At 29.8% G+C, this 24,703-nt stretch overlaps 5 protein-coding genes across 5 annotated transcripts; all 5 read right to left on the bottom strand.

Moving 5' to 3' along the window:
- Window positions 1-3,754: 3,754 nt before the first annotated feature.
- Window positions 3,755-6,475, bottom strand: LOC108908961. The gene is made up of 6 exons (XM_023456169.1): window positions 6,364-6,475; window positions 5,202-5,359; window positions 4,852-5,074; window positions 4,596-4,713; window positions 4,056-4,149; window positions 3,755-3,913 (listed from the first exon to the last, which is right to left on the bottom strand). The coding sequence occupies exons 1-6, from the start codon at window positions 6,404-6,406 to the stop codon at window positions 3,860-3,862; spliced, it is 690 nt and encodes a 229-aa protein (XP_023311937.1). The 5' UTR covers window positions 6,407-6,475; the 3' UTR covers window positions 3,755-3,859.
- Window positions 6,476-6,986: 511 nt separating this feature from the next.
- LOC111691275 lies at window positions 6,987-9,737 on the bottom strand. The gene is made up of 5 exons (XM_018713160.1): window positions 9,626-9,737; window positions 8,463-8,620; window positions 8,116-8,338; window positions 7,860-7,977; window positions 6,987-7,223 (listed from the first exon to the last, which is right to left on the bottom strand). Exons 1-5 carry the CDS (start codon window positions 9,666-9,668, stop codon window positions 7,076-7,078), a joined length of 690 nt encoding a protein of 229 aa, XP_018568676.1. The 5' UTR covers window positions 9,669-9,737; the 3' UTR covers window positions 6,987-7,075.
- Window positions 9,738-10,246: 509 nt separating this feature from the next.
- LOC111692261 lies at window positions 10,247-13,301 on the bottom strand. Its single transcript, XM_023456168.1, has 5 exons — window positions 13,190-13,301; window positions 11,685-11,842; window positions 11,337-11,559; window positions 11,081-11,198; window positions 10,247-10,477 (listed from the first exon to the last, which is right to left on the bottom strand). Exons 1-5 carry the CDS (start codon window positions 13,230-13,232, stop codon window positions 10,330-10,332), a joined length of 690 nt encoding a protein of 229 aa, XP_023311936.1. The 5' UTR covers window positions 13,233-13,301; the 3' UTR covers window positions 10,247-10,329.
- Window positions 13,302-18,507: 5,206 nt separating this feature from the next.
- LOC108908944 lies at window positions 18,508-21,541 on the bottom strand. Its single transcript, XM_018713137.1, has 5 exons — window positions 21,431-21,541; window positions 19,584-19,750; window positions 19,286-19,508; window positions 19,107-19,224; window positions 18,508-18,773 (listed from the first exon to the last, which is right to left on the bottom strand). The coding sequence occupies exons 1-5, from the start codon at window positions 21,471-21,473 to the stop codon at window positions 18,626-18,628; spliced, it is 699 nt and encodes a 232-aa protein (XP_018568653.1). The 5' UTR covers window positions 21,474-21,541; the 3' UTR covers window positions 18,508-18,625.
- Window positions 21,542-22,147: 606 nt separating this feature from the next.
- On the bottom strand, window positions 22,148-23,744 carry LOC108908946. Its single transcript, XM_018713139.1, has 6 exons — window positions 23,665-23,744; window positions 23,559-23,608; window positions 23,108-23,232; window positions 22,730-22,952; window positions 22,523-22,658; window positions 22,148-22,429 (listed from the first exon to the last, which is right to left on the bottom strand). The coding sequence occupies exons 2-6, from the start codon at window positions 23,605-23,607 to the stop codon at window positions 22,309-22,311; spliced, it is 654 nt and encodes a 217-aa protein (XP_018568655.1). The 5' UTR covers window position 23,608; window positions 23,665-23,744; the 3' UTR covers window positions 22,148-22,308.
- Between the last annotated feature and the right edge of the window lie 959 nt (window positions 23,745-24,703).

Below are 24,703 nucleotides of genomic sequence, written 5' to 3'. Positions count from 1 at the left end.
TAGTCCAAGCATTATAGAGAAATGCTTACAGAAATTATTACCTGGACAAAAAAAATATGACCGTATAGAAAATTAAATTTTAAATTGAGTTTCTTGTTCTTTAAACTCGATCCAATATGGCGAACATGGTTAAAAAAATCGCAAAGTTGAAAAACCGTTTTTTTCAACTTTGCGATTTTTTTTAACCATGTTCGCCATATTGGATCGAGTTTAAAGAACAAGAAACTCAATTTAAAATTTAATTTTCTATACGGTCATATTTTTTTTGTCCAGGTAATAATTTCTGTAAGCATTTCTCTATAATGCTTGGACTATATCTAGCACTTTCCAGTGCACCTAACCCCCTACACTATAGGTCCCATAGCGAGCTCGCGTGATAGAAAATCTATTACCACATGTGGGACAAAAATAACACATGATTGAAAAGTGTCTTTTATAAGCAAAAATTGTAATGTCCGACAAAAATATGTCCTCAAATCGTCAGTCTGACAAAAAATGATGAAAAAAATTTTGTAAAAAATGTGCACATGTATTAATAATTTCTAATAAGGTATTTTCATGTATTAAGCAAATTTCCATATAAATATACAATACAGGGTGTTTCAGAAAGACCTCCCGTAAATACAGGGGGTGAGGACGACAAAAAAATAAGAATTTTTTGTCAGATGAACTATATGTCTATCTCCACTTGTTTTCGAGATACAGATCAACATAATAAAATTTTTTAAATATCATTTTTATGAAAATTTCTAAACGGTGTGAAATATTTTTATGAAATTTCAAGCTTGCTTTGAGAAAAGTCACTTATTTTATACACCCTAATATTGTAAGAGTTCAATTAAAAGCCTTTTTTCTCGAAAATCGTCCACATTAGGAAGTTCTGACATGAGTACATTATTTCTAGAAAATAAAATTGTACAATAGAAATTGGAGCCCAAATGGTAAAAAACCTAACCTTAAAAAAAATAGTACTGAAGATGTAATAAGAATGTAGCATAATTAGCGCCCTCTATGAAATATACAAAAAGTAATTAGACCAGCGTATTTAAAAACCCCGGACTACCAAAGTTCATAAAAATATTTCGCACCGTTTGGAAATTTTCGTAAAAATTCTATTTAAAAAATTTTATTTTATCTCTCTGTATCTCGAAAACAAGAGGAGATAGACATAGTTCATAAGACAAAAAATTCTCATTTTTTGTCGTACTATCACGCCCTTTATTTATTGGAGGTCTTTCTGAAACACCCTGTATATATTTTTCGTTTTATTCTTGTAATTGTAAATCTCCATATGCTCAATTTAGCCAAATAAATATCGAGAAAAGAATTAAACGATTTCAAAAAAGTATGTATGGTGTAAAAAAAATATGCACAAAAGTTTTGGGATTTTCTTTTAGGAAAATAGGAAAATTTTTGTAAAGAAAAATAACAAACGCGGATGAAAACTTGAAAGGGAAAAAAGGATTTTTATATCAGGTATAATATTAATTTATTTAGAAATAATGCATTATGCACTAAGATAGTATTAATCGCCTCAAAAATAACTTCATTTGTTTATAACTTTTAAATTTTTAAGCATAAAATAAGCAATATTATAATTATTTATTTGAAACCAATAATAATTTATATAATAATAATTAAATTTCATCACGATTATTGATTTATTGATTTTTTAATAATTTGCAGATATTAAATCGTCCGACACTTATATCACTATTTTGTACAGTACATTTAAAAGTGGAAAAAATGAAAATTAGATATGTGGTAATCGATTTTTCATACCCCGTGAAAATTCCGATTTCCAGCTGTCGGTCTGAAAAAATGCGGCTTTAAATTTGTCGGACAACAATACTTTTTGACTGAATTAATTATTTACAATTAATTTTACTAAAAATTACCTATGTGGCAATTGATTTTCAATATCCTGTTATTTTGGCATGTTTCCGCCGGTAGACATGTCAATGTCGGAAGAATTTCTGTCGGACAAATTGAAATCGGCATTCGCAACAAATTTTCCAGTTAACTTAAGCTAAAAATAAAAGATGTGGTCTTGACTTTTCAAGACCCATGGAAATTGCCATGTTTTTGGACTTTTCCGAGTGGAAAAGCGGAGGAATCGAGAAAAGTCGAAGAAGAAAAATGTTGTAGACTCGTCAAAACGAAGCTCCTCAGGAGTTATGTGGTAATCAACTTTCCAGAGGGGGTCCTGTACTGTGGACTAGTATTGTTAGTTATTCGTGTTTCTGTTGAAAACGACAAAAGTTTTTTGAAAACTATCGAGAGTAAGAAAAGTTTTAGAATTAAATTTCCTATAAAATAAACTAATTTTCCACCAACGGGTTAAAAAATTCTGTAACATTTTAATGGTGCGTCATGACGTATCAACCCTTTAAATGAACACTACTTACTTTTGATTAATGCTCTTGGTACACTAACACCGTGTACCAAATTTGGTTTTTCCAAGTTCAAGTATAACTGAGATATTGATTTTTTTAGAAAAAGTGACTCAAAATTTCGCCCATTTCGTCAACCTCACGAACGACTCAAAAGTTGTCTAAATAATAGCTTGTGGTGATACTTTAGAGTAGGCAAAATTTTAAACTGAGCATAGTTTTTGTTTTGGAGATTTGACAAGTCGAACCTGTTAGTTGGCTTGTTCACGCCAAGATGAATCCAACATTCTCGACACACTCGTTCATTGTGTTCAAAGATTTACCAAACACTTTGTTTTAATGAGGTACTCCCGATTTTACAAAATCAGAATTTTTGCTGAAAATATTCAATTAATTGGTATTTTTATACTGGAGACTTACAAAATCTCAATAGATATTCTAAACCTTGTATCCGAAGGATTTTGAACTAGGATAATTTGGATGTAAGATAGGTTTGGTTATATTACTGAAATGTATTTCAATAATATGTAAGCCTCTTCACCACATTACGATACTAATCCAGGAAGAGGTTTGTGTGTTTTTTCTTGATTTGTTATTTTAATTTTTTCTTTTTTTTTTTTTCAATTTTTTAAATTTATATTAGCGTTTTTTTATAATTTTTCTAAATTCACAAATAAATTAATTTTTGAAGCTAATCTAAATAGCGAGTATATTTAAGTATGCGATTCTGCATCTTTTCGTATAGAAATAGATACATCGTAAATATCTGGATTGGGTGTATGAACTCCTTCCTACTGTGCATAACCCAGATACCAAACTTAAGAAAACTTCATGTTGTGAGGGACTACGCTTTTTGCAAGCAATGAGTTTACATTTTCATCAGTCAGATCATGTAAAATAATATGCAACTATTTTCTTAAGAGAAGTCTCTTCCGTCGGCTCAGCAGCACACGAATTCAGGAAAAAAACTGATGGCACCCAACTTAAAATTCTAAGTTTGCCCGATTGATCACAACACCTTTGTATTTTACGTTGTAAAAGTACATTTAATTATGAAACTCTTTAATTCTTAGTACATAGTTACAATAGTCTGTGTTCTAAAATATTTATTAAGAAATAGGTATAGCATATAAGTACAATCATTATATACAGGGTCGGAAAGTCTCCATGGTTCATCGGCCGTTACGTGGGAGCGATAAAGAAAGTCATAGAAATCCGTGCGATAGAGAAAGATGGCTATAATGAAGGCGTCTAATAGTCACCGTCCATTTCGCCCTTCCACAAATAAGATCCACTTCTTATTTGTGGAAGGGCGAAATGGGCGGTGACTATTAGACGCCTTCATTATATCCATCTTTCTCTATCGCACGGATTTCTATGACTTTCTTTATCACTCTCACGTAACGGCCGATGAACCATGGGGATCTTCCGACCCTGTATGTTGCAGTAACTCATAGCTCCATTTTCTATTTCGTTTTATTGAGGTCCTGACACTCGGTGGCAGTTGCCTCATCTATTGCCTCGATGAAATTGTCCAAAGCTGACTTTGTCACGGGGTTCTTGCAAGACGCTTCTTGGTGAAATTTATCACAAGATTTAATATTTGGCAGCAGTCTGAAAAATAGAAAATAATGTTAAGTGAAATCTAAANTCATCTATTGCCTCGAAGAAATTGACCATAGCTGACTTTGTCACGGGGTTCTTGCAAGACGCTTCTTGGTGAAATTTATCACAAGATTTAATATTTGGCAGCAGTCTGAAAAATAGAAAATAATGTTAAGTGAAATCTAAAAAGAAGGTAACATTAATATAGAGTGTATTAAGAACCATTTATATTTTGGGTTCTAATAATTTTTTTTATACACAGAAGTTGTCGAACCAATTATGGTGATTGGGTTAGTTACCTTTCTGCAATTTTTTTAGACTGATAAGTAAATTATTGTACAGTATAAATTGATGAAATTCGAGAAGTTGGTGCTTTATGTGATGAAGTGATTAAGGCTATGTAGCTAAATTTTTAATAAAAAAAAAATCAAAAGCAATCGTCTCAAAAATCACAGCAGGCCATGGATTAATAACTGAATTAATTATCAAAACAATTTAAGAAGGGTTATCTGCTTCTTAAGGGACCAAATTGTATATTAAACGAGTCAAATATGTGCTCCGATTCTGACTATTATGCATCACATAATTTATACTTACGAGCATACTAGAGATTTGGAGGGAAGTTTATTTTTGTATTCTTTGTAGATATTTCTGACTTTAGTACAAGCTTCATAGGGCAGGGTTCCTTTTGCTTTTGTACAAGGGTTCCATAATTCTAAAAAAAGTTATAATTTATAATAAAAAGAATAAAAAATAATAATGTATAAATAACACGTTAGAAAGCTGCATAAAGTTCATTCTTACATTGAACAAATAAATATACCTCAACTTTTAATTAATTTAATACAGTTACCCAAAATTTCCTCAACTGTAGAGTTACAAGCTTGATCGATGATTGCTTTGCCAATCTTAATAGCCATAACTGGTAATCCCTTTGATTCTTCCGGCAAACATCTAACTAATTCTTTCTTAACAGGTTCCAAGCATTTTTCCACATTATTCCTCAGCAAACTGCAGAAAGTGTTATCTCCTAATTCTATGTTTTCTATACAATTGTCCACTTCTTCAAGAGTTGTCTAAAAAAATAAACCAACAAAACCTATAACCGGACATAAAATGATATAAAAAAATTTACAAATTTCAAAAGTGCACGTTTTATCTTCCATTATTTTTTTTGTACGCATTCTTGTTATTGCAACTTACATCGAACGTCTGTTTGAGTTCAGGACACTGTTTTTTGGTTTTTTCGGATAACACAATGAACTTATTGACGACTGTTGGATTTAGCTTTTCTTCGTACCTGTTAGCTAACGACTTTAGGAATGATTCAGATGAACTTGATGATTCTCCTTCAGCATGAACTAGAAAATTATAATTAGAAATTGTATATATTGTCATATTTATAGACAAAATACTTAGACCCAATCTACAGTACAATTAATAACTGGTTACCAAAAAAGAAATTAACATTCTTAGTTTTCAATGTCTGAACTCTATCGTTTAATTTTATGTAATTTCTGGTTATTTTAAAATTAAAAAAAAACAAATTTAGTACTATTGAAAGTAATTATGGCTTCCTGATACGAATATTTTTATGAAAAATAGGGGGTAAGTATGCAATAGTCGAGTTATAAATTAGTTTTTTAAAATGCACTTTAATAGGTACTTGTGTACGCCGCAGGCAACCTACAGTGTATGTGAAGGGAGATAGTGTGTGTGAGTGGTTGTAATAATATAATTATGTATAAAATTAATATAATTTTATACATAATTTAAAAATATAACACAAATGTGATGTTAATGCAGTGAGAAGAAATTTGTTTGATATATTGCACAAAATACTCTGATACAAAATAAAAATTAAATCTACAGTGAAACTATGATATACATCAAGCAAGACATTCTTCGATTTTTCATTCAAAATTTTATGGGAAAATGTGAATCATTTATTTTTTACAAGACTGTACTATTTTTTTAAATATATCAGTTAAGTGGTTGTTTAGGGGGCTTGATATTACCACTGCAGCAAATTAAAAAAATAACTAGATTTTTTTTATATTTGTTACCCTGTATTTCGAAAACCCCATTTATTTTCAAGAATACTTGAAGTTATTTCTACTAATGTGTTCAGTTTACTGATTACAATGAAAAATCAATTTTCAACTCTCTACTGCAAGAGCTAATAAATCCGCAGGGTGAGCCCGAATAAAAAAATAAATCACACAAAATACTCACATAATTTGTAATATTATCTTTACGGGAATCCAACACTGTATTTTCATAAAAAATGCTTTCAGTAATTATTAGTAAAAATAGAATTTGTACTGTAACCGTGGATGTGTAATATAGTATATGGGAAACTTACCACATGCAGCAGTGAGGAGAAGAATTAACACAAACTTGTTCATTTTGAAACACTTATACAACTTCCTCAAGACAAATCGAATGGTATTGTAAATAACTTCTGTTGCCCTTATATGTATACGAGTATATATATATTCCTTTTCCGTTGATAATTTCTGTTGCGTCTTTGGGAAGGTCGAAAGATCAACGCCAAAGTTGTTGCAAAAAAACAGAGTTTAATTAGTTTAAATGTATTAATAAAATTTGATTAGAATATTTAAAGCTATATTTTTGTAAAAACAAGCTGTGTATATATAGCGATACAACATAATTTTATCTAAAGTAATAATTTAATCAAATTACATTTTTATGGGGTGGTCATAGAAAGAATACCTCCTTCCTGTATTGTCTCTGTTATCTTTAAGATATAAATTAAAGTCTACGAATAATAAAAGTTGTAGTGCTTGTGTTGCAGCAACATTGAACATTCACAGCATTTGTAAACTTTTTCTTGTTTTGTAATTATACCACCCCAACTTAAAATTTTAAGTTTACCCGATTGATCACAACACCTTTGTATTTTACGTTGTAAAAGCACATTTAATTATGAAACTCGTTAATTCTTAGTACATAGTTACAATAGTCTAGTGTTCTAAAATATTTATTAAGAAGTAGGTATAGCATATAGTAAGTACAATCATTATATACATTGCATTAACTCATAGCTCCATTTTCTATTTCGTTTTATTGAGGTCCTGACACTCGGTGGCAGTTGCCTCATCTATTGCCTCGAAGAAATTGACCATAGCTGACTTTGTCACGGGGTTCTTGCAAGACGCTTCTTGGTGAAATTTATCACAAGATTTAATATTTGGCAGCAGTCTGAAAAATAGAAAATAATGTTAAGTGAAATCTAAAGAGAAGGTAACATTAATATAGATAGAGTGTGATCTATTAAGAACCATTTATATTTTGGGTTCAAATAATTTTTTTATACACAGAAGTTCCCGAACCAATTACGGTGATTGGGTTAGTTACCTTTCTGCAATTTTTTTAGAAACAAGTTGTAAGAAAATTACTCATAATAATTGTTATACAAAAAAATCTTGCTAAATAACCTTAACCACTTAAACCTCATATATTATAAATTTAAATGGCACAACAATTTTTCTACGGTCTTAAGAAATTTAAGTTTATTAAGTTTTGATTTCAGTTTAAAAATGTACAGAACATTATTGGCTAATTTTCTGGTAAGTAAATTATTGTACAGAATAAATTGAAGTTGGTACTTTATGTGATGAAGTGATTAAGGCTATGTAGCAAGATTTTTAATCAAAAAAAATTCAAAAGCAATCGTCTCAAAAATCACAGCAGGCCATGGATTAATAACTGAATTAATTATCAAAACAATTTAAGAGGGGTTGTCTGGTTCTTAAGGGTCCAAATTTTATATTAAACGAGTCACATATGTGCTCCGATTCTGACTTTTTTTTTATGCATCACATAATTTATACTTACGAGCATACTAGAGATTTGGAGGGAAGTTTATTTTTGTATTCTCTGAAGATCTTTCTGACTTTAGTACAAGCTTCATAAGACAGGGTTTCCTTTGCTCTTGTACAAGGGTTCAATAATTCTAAAAAAAGTTATAATTTATAATAAAAAGAATAAAAAATAATAATGTATAAATAACACGTTAGAAAGCTGCATAAAGTTCATTCTTACATTGAACAAATAAATATACCTCAACTTTTAATTAATTTAATACAGTTACCTAAAATTTCCTCAACTGTAGAGTTACAAGCTTGATCGACGACTGCTTTGCCAATCTTGATAGCCATAATTGGTAATCCCTTTGATTCTTCTGGCAAACATCTAACTAAAGTTTTCTTAACAGGTTCCAAGCATTTTTCCAAATTATTCCTCAGCAAACTGCATAAAGTGTTATCTCCTAATTCTGTGTTTTCTATACAATTGTCCACTTCTTCAAGAGTTGTCTAAAAAATAAACCAACAAAACGTATAACCGGACATAAAATGATATAAAAAATTTACAAATTTCAAAAGTGCATGTTTTATCTTCCATTATTTTTTTGTACGCATTCTTGTTATTGCAACTTACATCTAACGTCTGTTCGAGTTCAGGACACTGTATTTTGGTTTTTTCGGATAACTCAATGAACTTATTGAGGATTTTTGGATTTAGCTTTTCTTCGAACCTATTAGCTAACGACTTTAGGAATGATTCAGAAGAACTTGATGATTCTTCTTCTGCATGAACTAGAAAATTATAATTAGAAATTGTATATATTGTCATATTTATAGATAAAATACTTAGACCCAATCTACAGTACAATTAATAACTGGTTATCAAAAAAGGAATTAACATTCTTAGTTTTCAATGTCAGAACTTCATCGTTTAATTTTATGTAATTTCTGGTTATTTTAAAATTAAAAAAAAACAAATTTAGTACTATTGAAAGTAATTATGGCTTCCTGATACGAATATTTTTATGAAAAATAGGGGGTAAGTATGCAATAGTCGAGTTATAAATTAGTTTTTTAAAATGCACTTTAATAGGTACTTGTGTACGCCGCAGGCAACCTACAGTGTATGTGAAGGGAGATAGTGTGTGTGAGTGGTTGTAATAATATAATTATGTATAAAATTAATATAATTTTATACATAATTTAAAAATATAACACAAATGTGATGTTAATGCAGTGAGAAGAAATTTGTTTGATATATTGCACCAAATACTTTAATACAAAATAAAAATTAAATCTACAGTGAAACTATGATATACATCAAGCAAGACATTTTTCGATTTTTCATTCAAAATTTTATGGGAAAATGTGAATCATTTATTTTTTACAATACTGTACTATTTTTTTAAATATATGAGTTAAGTGGTTGTTTAGGGGGCTTGATATTACCACTGCAGCAAATTAAAAAAATACTAGATTTTTTTTTATATCTGTTACCCTGTATTTCGAAAACCCCATTTATTTTCAAGAATACTTGAAGTTATTTCTACTAATGTGTTCAGTTTACTGATTACAATGAAAAATCAATTTTCAACTATCAACTGCAAGAGCTAATAAATCCGCAGGGTGAGCCCGAATAAAAAAATAAATCACACAAAATACTCACATAATTTGTAATATTATCTTTACGGGAATCCAACACTGTATTTTCATAAAAAATGCTTTCAGTAATTATTAGTAAAAATAGAATTTGTACTGTAACCGTGGATGTGTAATATAGTTATATGGGAAACTTACCACATGCAGCAGTGAGGAGAAGAATTAACACAAACTTGTTCATTTTGAAACACTTATACAACTTCCTCAAGACAAATCGAATGGTATTGTAAATAACTTCTGTTGCCCTTATATGTATACGAGTATATATATATATTCCTTTTCCGTTGATAATTTCTGTTGCGTCTTTGGGAAGGTCGAAAGATCAACGCCAAAGTTGTTGCAAAAAAACAGAGTTTAATTAGTTTAAATGTATTAATAAAATTTGATTAGAATATTTAAAGCTATATTTTTTAAAAACAAGCTGTGTATATATAGCGATACAACATAATTTTATCTAAAGTAATAATTTAATCAAATTACATTTTTATGGGGTGGTCATAGAAAGAATACCTTCTTCCTGTATTGTCTCTGTTATCTTTAAGATATGAATTAAAGTCTACGAATAATAAAAGTTGTAGTGCTTGTGTTGCAGCAACATTGAACATTCACAGCATTTGTAAACTTTTTCTTGTTTTGTAATTATACCACCCCAACATAAAATTCTAAGTTTGCCAATTGATCACAACACCTTTGTATTTTACGTTGTAAAAGCACATTTAATTATGAAACTCGGTAATTCTTAGTACATAGTTACAATAGTCTGTGTTCTAAAATATTTATTAAGAAGTATATCATATAAGTACACTCATTATATATGTCGCATTAACTCATAGCTCCATTTTCTATTTCGTTTTATTGAGGTCCTGACACTCGGTGGCAGTTGACTCATCTATTGCCTCGTAGAAATTGACCATAGCTGACTTTGTCACGGGGTTCTTGCAAGACGCTTCTTGGTGAGATTTAATACAAGATTTAATATTTGGCAGCACTCTGAAAAATAGAAAATAATGTTAAGTGAAATCTAAAAAGAAGGTAACATTAATATAGAGTGTGACCTATTAAGAACCATTTATATTTTGGGTTCAAATAATTTTTTTTATACACAAGTTTCAAACCAATTACGGTGATTGGGCTAGTTACCCTTCTGCAATATTTTTAGAAACAAGTTTTAAGAAAATTACTCATAATAATTGTTATACAAAAAAATCTGGCTAAATAACCAACCATTTAAACCTCATATACATATTATAAATTTAAATGTCACAATTTTTTTACTTAAGAAATTTAAGTTTTGATTTCAGTTTAAAAATGTACAGAACATTGGCTAATTTTCAGATAAGTAAATTATTGTACAGTATAAATTGATGAAATTCGAGAAGTTGGTGCTTTATGTGATAAAGTGATTAAGGCTATGTAGCTAGATCTTTAATAAAAAAAAAATTCAAAAGCAATCGTCCCAAAAATCACAGCAGGCCATGGATTAATAACTGAATTAATTATCAAAACAATTTAAGAGGGGTTGTCTGGTTCTTAAGGGGCCAAATTGTATATTAAACAAGCCAAATATGTGTATATCACATAATTTATACTTACGAGCATACTAGAGACTTTGAGGGAACTTTATTTTTGTATTCTATGAGGACATTTCTGACTTTAGTACAAGTTTCATAAGATTGGAAGTCCTTTGCTCTTGTACAAGGGTTGAATAATTCTAAAAAAAAGGTTATAATTTATACTCAAAAAAAGACAAAAAAATATAAGTATATGCAAGTTAGAAAGCTGCATAAAGTTCATTCTTACTTTGAACAAATAAATATACCTCAACTTTTAATTAATTTAATACAGTTACCCAAAATTTCCTCAACTGTAGAGTTACAAGCTTGATCGATGACTGCTTTGACAATCTTAATAACCATAACTGGCAATCCCTTTGATTCTTCTGGCAGACATCCAACTAATGCTTTCTTAACAGGTTCGGAGCATTTTTCCAAATTATTCCTCAGCAAACTGCAGAAAGTGTTATCTCCTAATTCTATGTTTTCTATACAATTGCCCACTTCTTCAACAGTTGTCTAAAAAATAAACCAACAAATCCTATAACTGGACATAAAATGATATAAAAAATTTTCAAATTTCAAAAGTGCATGTTTTATCTTCCATTATTTTTTTTGTACGCATTCTTGTTATTGCAACTTACATCTAACGTCTGTTCGAGGTCAGGACACTGTTTTTTGGTTCTTTCGGATAACACAATGAAGTCACTGAGGAGTGTTAAATTTAGCTTATCTTCCAACGTTTTAGCTAACGACTTTAGGTCTTCTTCAGAAGAACTTGATGATTCTCCTTCTGCATGAACTAGAAAATTATAATTAGAAATTGTATATTTTGTCATATTTATAGACAAAATACTTAAGAGCCAATCTACAGTACAATTAATAACTGGTTACCAAAAAAGAAATTAACATTCTTAGTTTTCAATGTCTGAACTCTATCGTTTAATTTTATGTAATTTCTGGTTATTTTAAAATTTAAATAAACAAATTTAGTAGTATTGAAAGTAAATAGGGCTTCTGATATGAATATTTTTTATCAAAAATAGGGGGTAATAGTATGTAATAATCGAGTTATAAATTAGGTTTTTAAAATGCACTTTAATAGGTACTTGTGTACGCCGCCACTGTAATATTCATAAATTACAAATACACGAATTGTAAGCAACCTACAGTATATGTTGTATATAATATAAATACTATTTTTATTTTTAATTTGATTTGTGGATGTGTACATAATTTAAAAATATAACAATAAGTTACACAAATGTGATGTTAATGCAATGAGAAGAAGTTTGACGTGTTGCACCAAAGACTGATACAAAATAAAAAATTAAATCTACAGTGAAATTACGAATTACTGTTAAAAAAAATGACATTTTTCATTCAAAATTTTGTGAGAAAATGTTAATCATTTTTATTTTTTACAAGACTGTTCTATTTTTTTTTAATATATTAGTTAAGTGGCTGTTTAGGGGGCTTTCATTCAAAATTTTGTGGGAAAATGTGAATCATTTTTATTTTTTACAAGACTGTTCTATTTTTTTTTAATATATTAGTTAAGTGGCTGTTTAGGGGGCTTTCATTCAAAATTTTGTGGGAAAATGTGAATCATTTTTATTTTTTACAAGACTGTTCTATTTTTTTTTAATATATTAGTTAAGTGGCTGTTTAGGGGGCTTGATATTACCACTGCAGCAAATCCAGGTATGATGTGAACTAAATTTAATTTGGGAAATTAAAAAAATACTAGATTTTTTTTATATTTGCTATCCTGTATCTTGAAAACCCATTTATTTTCAAGAAAACTTGAAAAATTTATTTTTTGTTGTAACTTTTTTGTTTTGCATTAAAATTGTAATAATTTTTGGGTGAAAACTTGTTATTTCTACTAATATGTTCAGTTTATTGATTACAATGAAAAATCAATTTTCAACTCTTAACTGCAAGAGCCCAATAAGTGTCTGCAGGGTGAGCCCGAATAAAAAAATAAATCACAAAATACTGTCACAGAGTTTGTAATATTATTTTTGCAGGACCTGTTAAATCCAACACTCTGTATTTTAGTAAAAAATGCCTTCAGAAATTATTAGTAAAAATAGAATTTGTACTGTAACCGTGGATATGTAATATAGTTATATGGGAATCTTACCACATGCAGCAGTGAGGAGAAGAATTAACACAAACTTGTTCATTTTGAAACACTTAAGTATACAACTTTCTCAAGACAAATCGAATGGTATATATATATAAACAACTTCTGCTGCCCTTATATATATTTATATATGTTCCTTTTCCGTTGATAATTTCTGTTACATCTGTGGGAAGGTCGAAAGATCAACGCCAACGTTGTTGCACAAAAACACTGTTTAATTAGTTTAAATGTATTAATCAAATTTGATTGGAATATTTAAAGCTATATTTTTGTAAAAACAAGCTGTGTATACAACATAATTTTATCTAAAGTAATAATTTATTGAAATTTCATTTTTATGGGGTGGTCATAGAAATATTGCCTTCTTCCTGTATTGTCTCTGTTATCTTTTAGATATAAATTAAAGTCTACGAATAATAAAAGTTGTAGTGCTTGTGCTGCAGCAACATTGAACATTTTGATGTAGTATCTGGACAAAAGGCATTAATTTTATTACATCATTAATTATTTGTTTACTTCTTTCTGTAAGGAATTATTCTATCAAATGTTGATGCTACATAATCTTTCCGTACATAATCAGGTATATTGTTTTTAATTTTACAAATAGAGAGCAAAGGTTTAGGAGATAATATTTTTTGTTTGTTCTTTCATTAATCACGATATAAATACGAATATAAACAAACTTTATCATAAATTATTTATCATATCAGTTGAGTTTGATTTCTTTCTTTTTTATTTGTCCCTCAAAATTTTCTAACATTAACCTGATATAACATTTATGTTTCTAATAATTTATTTTGATGTTTGGAAATACAAATAATTTTTTTATCCAATTTAAACTTTTTGTAAACTCTAGATATAGGGTTGCCAACTGTTCTTTGACTTTTAGGCACGACTGTCAAGAAAGCGCTATTTCTACAAGGAAATCGGGACGCTAACTCTGATTAGTTTTATTCAATTTAAATTGATATTATCTCGGAATAGGTATTTTATATTCTAAGGATACTATTTTGGTCGTCTGAAAATAAAAAACCACACAAAACAAAATAAAACTAAATAGCAAAAAAATCTCATTTTAATTTCCTCTTTTTATTTGATTTTATATTCCTACCACACTGAAAATGAAAAAAAAAATGAATGTGTTACATTTTCGCCAACATAATGTTTAATACAGTCACAAAGCATACCTACTGAAATGTAATCTAAATAATTATTGCAAGCAGAATTTTGTTATTGTTTACTTTAGTTTAGTACTGCAGCATTTTTTATTGCCGGTGCGTTGAATCGAAAAAATAATTGAAAAATGTCAACCCCTCCCTCCCGGGTTCTGTATGTTCCTTCTGCGTTGAATGCAAAAGGTCCGAAGTCCGTTGACGAAAATAAAGTTTGGAAACAGGAGGTATGTCGTGTTATAGTAAAAAGGCCGTATAACTCGGAAACGGTGCGTTAAATCGAAAAAATAATTGAAAAAATCTCCCCACACCCCAGGCTCTGTATGTCGGTTCTACGTTGAATGGAAAAGGTCCGAAGTCCGTATGTGGAAAATAAATTTCGGAAAGAAGAGGTGTGTGAAGTGATACAGTAAAAAAGGTCTTATAATTCGGAAACGGTGCGTTGAATTGAAAAATAATTTAAAAAATCTCCCCACTACTCTGGTTCTGATTGTCCGTTCTGCGTTGAATGGAAACGGTCCGAAGTCAGTATGTCGAAAAACAAAAAAGTTAGTCAAAAATTGCAACAGCAGTAGCGAACGCATTATCTTATCTCTGTATTGATTGATGATTTGTTGTTTTTTTTAAATAAATTTCATATTCAACTACTCCTTGAGGTTCCAGCAATTTTACATTGTGTTAATTTTTTTGAACACCTTGTGTCACAAATATGAGCACTACCAATGACATCCATGATATGCAACACTTGTGTCAATAATTATTTTACGTATCTAAGGAAATCAACAATAAGAGGCAGTACCCATCTAAGGATAATGTATAATGCAATTTTTTTAAACATAGGTGTTAATATCGTACCATATTGGAAGTCGACGCATAAATTAAAAACATTAATTTCGAGTTTTTGAATTTTCCCATTCCAAGGTGATATAAAATAAATAATTAATTAGGTAAGTTCATAGTTTTAATTCTAACTTGATTTATTTTATTTAACATTTAAGGCAAATGTGATTTCCAAACACAAGATAAGTTCCTTATCTCTTTAATTACATAATTGAAAGCATTAAATTTATTTAGCAGTTATTATTTGGCAACAAAGCCTCTGCTGGAACTGCCGCCTATTACCAAGTAGAAGAGTTACCACGCTAAATTTTATAGCTGGAAGCCGGCTAAGGAGACCCTGCTTCCATTTCGGGTTGCCAATTTCGAGCATTTAAGTAGCAGTCTGTAGCGATACGCTATATTGTCTGTGGTACCACCATCGTCCATTATGTTCGGGTCAAATGTATGTTTGTTGCGTATACTTATTACCGGTTAGATCTCAGTCCTTTATATATACAGGGTGTTTGGAAAAATTTAAGGGGGTGAAAGTAGATCCAAAAATAGTAAAAAAAGTTCCTATAAACATTGGTCCTCCGGATCACCGTTACTGAGATATGGTCCTCCAAAGGGGTCTTATCATTTGGATATTTTTTAAAATAACTTTCTGATTAAGATAACGGAATGAAAATTGTAGGTAATAATCATAGGTACCTACTATAAGGGTCTTTAACTACCATAAGTTTCATCAAAATCGGTTATAAATAAGGATAGTTTTGTAACTTACTCTTGATATAAATTTTTCGAATTTTTTTATTCCTTTGAATTATCAAGCAAATAATATTATTTTTTAAGGAATTACTTTTTAGAAGAAAAAATGTCCCTACTTTTCTTATCAAATTCTACGTAGTTTAGTCAGAAATAATTATTTTTTAAATAATGTGTGGCTCAGAACAGTAACATAAAACATTTTTACATAGTAGGCATCTTTCATAGTGACAATTTCATTGTAATCATACTAATGATTGTCACTTTCGCGTGCTGTGATTTAAATTCGTATGTTTCTTCTTTATTTCCTTATTTGTGATCTTTGTGCTCAACTTCGCACTTCATTCGGTTTTTTTACAACCACGAACCATCATGCTTTTACTAACCGTGAATATGCCGATATGCATTTCCATCTGTAATGGAAATAGTCTGGCGGCTCAAAGAAAGTATCGGCAACGTTTTCCTAATAGAAGGTAACCTTCTGCAAGATTTGTTTCGTCGGTAAATTCATGGTTAGTAAAAGCATGATGGTTCATGGTTGCAAAAAAATTGAATGAAATGCAAAGTTGAGCACAGAGATAACATCTACGAAAATAAAGAAACATAAGAATTTAAATCATAGCACGCGAAAGTGACAATCATTAGTATCATTACCATGAAACTGTCACTATGAAAGATGCCTACTATGTAAAAATTGTTTTAAAAATGTTACTGTTAAGAGCCATACATTATTTAAAAAAGAATTATTTTTTACAAAACTACGCAGAATTCGAAAGAAAGTAGACATTTTTTCTTCAAACAAGTCTAATTCATTAAAAAATAATATTATTTGCTTGATAATTCAAAGGAATAAAAAAAATTCGAAAGATTTTTGTTAAGAGTAGTTACAGAACTATCCTTATTTATAACCGATTTTGATGAAACTTATGGCAGTGAAAGACCCTTATGGTATGATTATTACCTACAATTTTCATTTCGATATCTTAATCAGAAAGAAAGTTATTTTAAAAAATATCCAAATGATAAGACCCCTTTGGAGGGGCATATCTCAGTAACGGTGCTTCGGAGGACCAATGTTTATAAGAACTTTTTTTACTATTTTTGGCTCTACTTTCACCCCCTTAAATTTTGTACAAACTTTTCCAAACACCCTGTACATATGATATTTATAATCCTTGCTCAGGTCCGATTACTGTCACAAACTATGCAACCATGTATTCATTATAATCAATTCTGATTTGTCAATCGACGTCATATTCGGCCGACGGCTATTAGATGGAGAGGTTATGCTTCTTTATCTAACTTATGGGAACATTGTCGGCGGTACTCTCTCAATTCAGTGACTAAATAAATTCTCCAACAAAATTTTAACTACTGCAGTTTCCAATATATTTTAAGTGTGATTCCGATATAGTGCTTACAGAAGGGTCAATATTCTTTGTTTCGAATCAAATGGGATGGGTTTGAATGTTGGAAACTTATTCTAATGCACTAGAAACAAATGTAATAGGTGTTTCTGCAGCAATCTCAAACTGTTTTCAAACTGTCTGATATAGGTACTCAACCACTTAAGTTGTCACATACTTACTTGTCTTTCAGCAAATCAATTGATAATTGAAAATGTTATTTATCGTCCTTATTTCACAACAGAAAGAGCTGAAATTTGGTTACTGTGAGATAAGAAAATCCATTTTCGTTAAAAGAAAATTTCTACGGACAGTAGTTTCAGTTATGCAACATTAAGTTGGTTTTTTAATTCTTATGGGCGCTATATTGGATCTTGACAGTAACAGATAGACGATAAACTTACGAACACGTCAATTTGTAACTCTACTATTTTATTTGAAGAATAACACATAAAATTAAATAAATTCAATAATTTATTTAAAAAATTAATAAAATCTGCTTAAAATACATTCCTTGGATAATTTTAGGGAGGGTCTTTCATATAATTCTTTTTTTTAATTGAAGCCGTCCCTCAATGGTACAGTCCAGCGGACGGTGAAAACTGTTTTTTTGATTTTTTCTAAAAACCATTTAATATAAGCAAACGAAATTTAGCATGATTATAGTACTTATAAAATCATATTTTACTGGCATATTTCCCACTTTCCTGGTTTGCTACAAGGGGGTGGAGTAAACCACCCCTTTCATGTTCTTTTTTATTTTTTTTAGATTTTATAAGCGAAATAATATTTTAAGATGTCTTTATTTATTCTGAAACTTTTTTATCTTCGAAAAATTTTGTATTGCTCTGTTATTGAACAAAAAAATTTTTTTAGAACGTTGCAAATTTATTACTAGTAGGCAGCTGTAACTAAAATACTTTTTGGTAAGTGTCAAACACTGACAATAATATGTTTAAATTCAGTACAGGTCAGTAACTACTGCAATTAATTGTGGCGAATAATCATCATTCTGAATGAAGAATCTGCAATGCTGCATTTTATATTTTGTACACAGTTACGCATTTACGCAACACCCCGTATAACAAACAATCTTAGTATGCAGAACATTTTTGTTTCCTCGTGTTTTCGGGATTACATAGGTAAAAATGAATTTGATGATATCAGTTTATTTACTATTTCAAATAATTATAAATTCAAATATGTTTATTAAATAAACGTGAGGAATAAAGGGCGCAATCGTTGGTGTTGCAAGTTCTTAGTTTAATATCTTATTTAACTTTATTGAGTTCCTGACACTCGCTGGCAGTTGCTATGTCTATTGCGTCATAAAACTTGACCATAACTGCTCTTGTCACTGGGTTTTTACAAGACGCTTCTTGGTGAGATTTGATACAGGATTTAACATTTGGCATCAATCTGGAAATTAGATAATGTTAATGCGAGAATAATTAAAGAAATATGATATTCTTTCATGTAAAAATTGTTACAAAACTGTGAAACATTAAAGTTTATAAAGCCTCTGTGTGTGTGAAGAAATTGACTTGTTTGCGCACCGGTTTACCTGACGGGCAAAATGATGATGAACTTTGTTTTGTAACAATTCGTCAACTCCAAGAGCTAAAGAACATCTACTATACTAAATATTAAATAATGTTTATAATCTGTTAGAAACGAATTTTGCTCTCAAAAACGTTACCTTCAATTTAAAATTTAATGAAAAATGTTCAGAAAATTGCCATTTGTACTTACGAGCATACTAGTGATTTTGATGGAACTTTATCCCTATATTGTTGAAAGGTATTTTTCAGGCTAGTGCAAGTATCGAAATAATCAAATTCCTTCTTCAGCGTACAGGCGTTTAATAATTCTAAAACGGAAATACAAATTAAACATATGTTATTTTATCTATATTAGACGACTAAAGTTACCTAAAATCTCCTCAACGGTGGAGTTACAAGCCTGATCCAAAACTGCTTTGAGAATCTTGATGCCCAAAATTGGTAATCCTTTTGATTCTTCCGGTAAGCAATCGACTAATATTTTCGTGATTGGTTCAGAACATTTTTCCAAATTTTTTCTTGTCACAGTACAAATAGTGTCTTCGCCTAAGTCTATATCGTCCAAACATTCACCAACTTCTCCCACAGCTTTCTAAAATATATAAGTATCTTTTGTATATTGTACGTATTGCAGATAATAAATTTTATAGTTACAGTTACAACTCACGTCTAACTTTTCTTCGATGCCAGGGCATCGCGATTCAGTTTTATTAATTAAAACAAGGATGTCACTGAAGATTGTTGAGTTCAATTTGGTTTCTAACAGAGTAACTAACTCTCCTATGCTTTCTTCTTCAGAAGATGATAACTCTAGCGATTCCTCGTCCGCATAAGCTGGAAAGCAAAACTCATAGAATTTCTAAGGGATCTACAATTATACAATTGCATATCATCACCAAACTTTAAAATCTACTAGCAGTTTCAGTACAGATAGAAAAATACAGGGTGTGCCATTTACACTCCCGCTGCCAATATTTCCGAAATGAAGAAATTTATTTTAGTTTCGGAAATTGGGGTTGTTAGGTCCCTCGAATAGCTTCAAGTTGTAGTTAGAATTGTTTGTTTAAATCTTCCTGTACCTATAGATGGCATGGCGATACTAAAATATTTTTTGTTTCCTGAAACGTGGAAATACAGTCCATCTGAAAGATCGTTAAATTTTGAGTCATTTTTGTAATATAAAGTTTTTCCCCATATTTATTTGTTTTCGAGATAATATGTCCACTTCAAATATGCAATATATGGTGTAACAGGAAAATCTATTATTTTATTTAAATCACACTAAGACAAAATATTCTTTTAAAATATTGTAATGGCTTTATTCAAATCAGATACTAACTAACAATAAGTTATAAAAAAACGAACGTTCAACTATAGAAAAAAATATTGTGCAATGGTAAATCTTATAAGGGGCGGAGACGAACCGTATTTTATCAAATGTTATTAAAAAATGCAGTCAGGTGGTTCATGTCATTTGTTTAAAATAAAACAATGACAGATGACACATATTAGTTTTTTTATTGTTTGTTGGTTAGTATGTGGTGTGAATAGTCATTATAAAAATATTTTAAAAGAATATTTAGTCTCGTTGTGATTTAGATAAAATAACAGATTTTCCTGTTATATCATAAATTGCATATTGAAGTCGACATATCCAGAAAACAAGTGAATATAGGGAAAAACTTTGTATTGCAAAAATTACTTAAAATTTAACGATCTTTCAAATGGGCTGCATTTTTACGTTCCAGGGAACAAAATATTTTTTAGTATCGCCACGCCATCTATACAGAAAGATCTGAACTAACAGTTCTAACTACAATTTGAAGCTATTCGAGGGACCTAACAATCCCAGTTTCCGGAACTAAAATAAATTTCTTAATTTCGGTGATATTGGCAGCGGTAGTGTTAAATGTGTATACCCTGTATATGTATGATAGACATACGAATACATTACTCTTCTGCATTATTCGTGAGATTGAAAAACACGTTGTACGTTGTACGGTTTTGAACTTTAAGATAATTGGAAAATTAGTTATGCTATATAGTATGTATATGTAGGTATATGTATTTGCATTTGGTTTTTCCAAGTGCAAGTATAACCGAGATATTGATTTTTTTCGAAATTTGAAACTCCACTTTCAAGGCCTATTTTTTGTATACCTATGATAGAGTAAATAAACTTAAAATTTAACGAAGAGTATCATTGTAACTAATAATATAAAGAACACCTACAAACTTTTTTAAAAGGTACGTGCTAAGTTAAGCACTATTTCAAAATTAACATAAAACATTTTCAATAATAATGTTATACCTGAAAATAAATTAGGAAATAATTCATAAGATACTAGAAAAATATTTATAATACGAATAATAATCCAGTTTGTTGAATTACGCTAAAAAAATACATTAAAATTTCAGTAAAAAAAGAAATAAGAGAAGTATAAGAATGAAAATGATATTTTCTCACAATTCAGTTTTTTGTTGTGATATGTATGAAGAATACAGAAAAGTTACCGTAGGTGAATATGACGACGAATAACAGCAACAACTTCTTCATTCTGACAGGAACTTCAAACCAGCAACTCGGACTGTTTTATAAATATAAACCACAGAGTTTATATATAATATTTTGGAGTGTCAAAAGATCGGTGGTAATAAGATGACACGAAGATAGGAGAGGATTTAATTAGTATTTTTTTTGCGTGTGCCCCAGTAATAAATAGTTAGATAACACTAAGATATGTATAATAATTCACAGCGATTACACACATCTATTTCTTCTGTGTTTATATTTTTTAAGGTTATCGTAAGATACCCCAGTAACACCCATATCCAATTTTTCTGTTAAAGAAACAAACAGTTTTAAAAATAGGGAGAAAGCTATTTTACGTTCTCTATTGGCGGAAAATTTAAAAATCTCCTATCTTGTTTAATATTTCTTTTAAGCTTAATAACACTAATTCATAATTTTTCGTAATACTAAACTGGAATTAAATGTATAATTTTTGTTGCACCTCTAAGGTCAAAATATAATTTATAACGAAAATATATAAGATCTAATTAGTCCCTTCTTCAAAATATTTAATATATGTGCAGATAACCATAAGATAAATAACATTATATAATTCCCCAAAGAAATTAATATTGTTTGTATTATTGACATTTTAGGTTATCACCATAAGTCACTCCATACTGATATTCAATCGTTTTTTTTTTTAATAAGACAAAAGCTATTTCTCAAAAAAACTTTTATTAAAGCCACCGCAATTTGTTATAAAGGTATCTAATATTTAAACTTTTGCTTTCGATAATAATTGCTTTCGATAATCTGCAAGATTTTTAAGTTAAGCAAATAATATATTTCGGTAATGGGTACATATTGCAATACATCATTACTTTTTACAAGCGGAAAGTGCAGCGTCATAGAACTTTGAAAAGAATTCTTTCGCCTTAGTACTTTCACAGTCCAGATTGACGTATTCCTGCCAGCAGTCTCCTATCTCACGAAAAACCCTGTAAAAAATAATATACTTAATATTTTCCATGGCGATTAGAACAAAAAATATATAGGTATGTTAAAATGTGGTTAAAGCAAAATATACTGACTGGCAAACCTCCGCTTTGGATGGCCGTTCGACTGTAAACTTATCCAGCTTTAGTTCAAGGGTCTCTTGCTTGCATTCTTCCCTAATAGTTTTATTTCGTTGATCAAGATACTCATAAAGACATCGATTCAATGCCTCTAAAAAATGATTAAACATTTTAGCTACGCAATTCTTATGTACCTAAGTTTTCCCAGTGTAGTTTATCTACCTAGCAAAATTTCGCCGCTGCTGGTACAAAAGGTTTCGACCACAGATGCAGCCCCCTTCACGATAGCTGGTGGAAGGTCCTTTGATTTTTCTGGGAGACAGTCTACGAAGTAGTCCACTAGGGGTTGGGAACATCGTTGCACGTTGACCTCGAAGCTATGACAAATTGAATGATTGCTTTGAAGTAAATCACCGTAACATTTTTGCGCCTCCTTTACAACTTCCTGAAATATAAATGTTACACGAACATTGAGTTTATTTTTGCAAGATAGGAAACAGTTTATTATTCTTTTTAAACAATAGCTATATTAGTCTTAAATAATGCCTGTATTTTTCACACCTACATTTTTCACACCTAGTACCAATATGTCATACTTACATGGTATCTTGTCTGAATAATGGTGCTATTGTCAGGACAGATTTTCCAGGCTCTATCCAGATCCCTGATGGTGTAATATGGAACCAATGGATACATATAAAAATAAGACAATGGTGAAGAACATGCTGAAAATTTTTGAAAATGTTAAATCAAATTATACATGGAAATGTCTGGAACATGTTGTAAAATGTTTAATTTGACTGGAAAATTAGTTATGTTTGTTTAGAAGAATTTATTTTATCTTCAACTTTCTTGTATAAAATTAAAATATTAAAATTATCACTATATCCATTTAATAACCCTCCTTACTGCCGTTACTAGATAAAACATTTAATGTATATGTGGCACTAGAAAAAAAACATCTTTCGTTTTAAGTACATAATTTCTTATCGAGGAAATATAAAAATCTTACAAAGTAGATAATAACAAAATAACCACTACTACTGCTTACCTACAGCAAAAAATGTAGCAAGTGGAAAAAGGATTTTTATTGATGTCATTCTAAAAAAATATATATTATTGAAAATTTGTTTTAATGTTACTTATTCATAGCATACCTAAAGTTGTTGGCAAATAATTTTTGGGAAATGTACACTTGTGTAATATTGTATTACCTACATGCTATGATGACATAAATACAATCGAATATTATATATAGTTGCCGTTCTTATCTATTAGAAAAAAAAACAACAACCTCCGATAATTATGTTTTGAAAATCTGAGGTTATATAGTTCATTTCTTGTGAAGATAAATAGCTACATATTCGAACAAGTTCCATATTGTTTTTATATTTTTCATAAAAATACGAATTCCCTATAGTTGTTTATATAATTTTGGTACCAATATTTTTTAGAATTATGTATATTTTTAACGTACTTAATCAAAACTATCCTAGGTACCTGTTTAAAATATAAGATCCACTTCCAGCTACATTTTTAGTATATTATAAAATATTGTCATAAGAATAGAATAAAAGACTGATTAAAAGCTTAAAAATATATATATTTCTTCCTACGTCAAAGGTCAAGCCAAGTAGTTTAAAAAAAAAAACATGAAACATGAAAGTTGTTTCACGAACCTATATTTCGGTACATTGAAAAATTATCATGTTTCATTATTTTTTACAAGCAGAAAATGGAATTTTAAAAACTCTTTAGCCTTTGAACACTCGCGGTCCTGAATGGCCGTTATGGAAAGTTATGCAAAAATACTAAACTCTGAGAAAGTCTTTATAAGTCTGTCAAACTCTGTTTTGAGATTTCTGCCAAATTGTGTAAAAAACAAGATTTAACAGTTTGATCTTGAAAGATTTTCTCATAGAAAATTGATTTTCCGCAGACAAAAATTCCCATAAGGGGAAACATGTTTTTGCAATTCACCACAAAGGAAACTTCAAAACATATCACAAATTTCAAAGAATGAGATAGGTATCTCTTTTAATATTAAGTTAAGGGGGATCGAGTGCTACGAAAAAAATATAGCCAATTTCATATTGAGAGATATTATTTTTGCAATACGAAATCAAATTCTGTAAATAATGCTGAAAATATTTATCGATTTGTTTTTGTTCTTAATTAATGCTAAAAATTTGACTA

This window comes from Anoplophora glabripennis, unplaced genomic scaffold, assembly GCF_000390285.2.
Source record: "Anoplophora glabripennis isolate ALB-LARVAE unplaced genomic scaffold, Agla_2.0 scaffold373, whole genome shotgun sequence".
Taxonomy (NCBI): domain Eukaryota; kingdom Metazoa; phylum Arthropoda; class Insecta; order Coleoptera; family Cerambycidae; genus Anoplophora; species Anoplophora glabripennis.
This window is presented reverse-complemented; position numbering and strand designations above follow the sequence as displayed.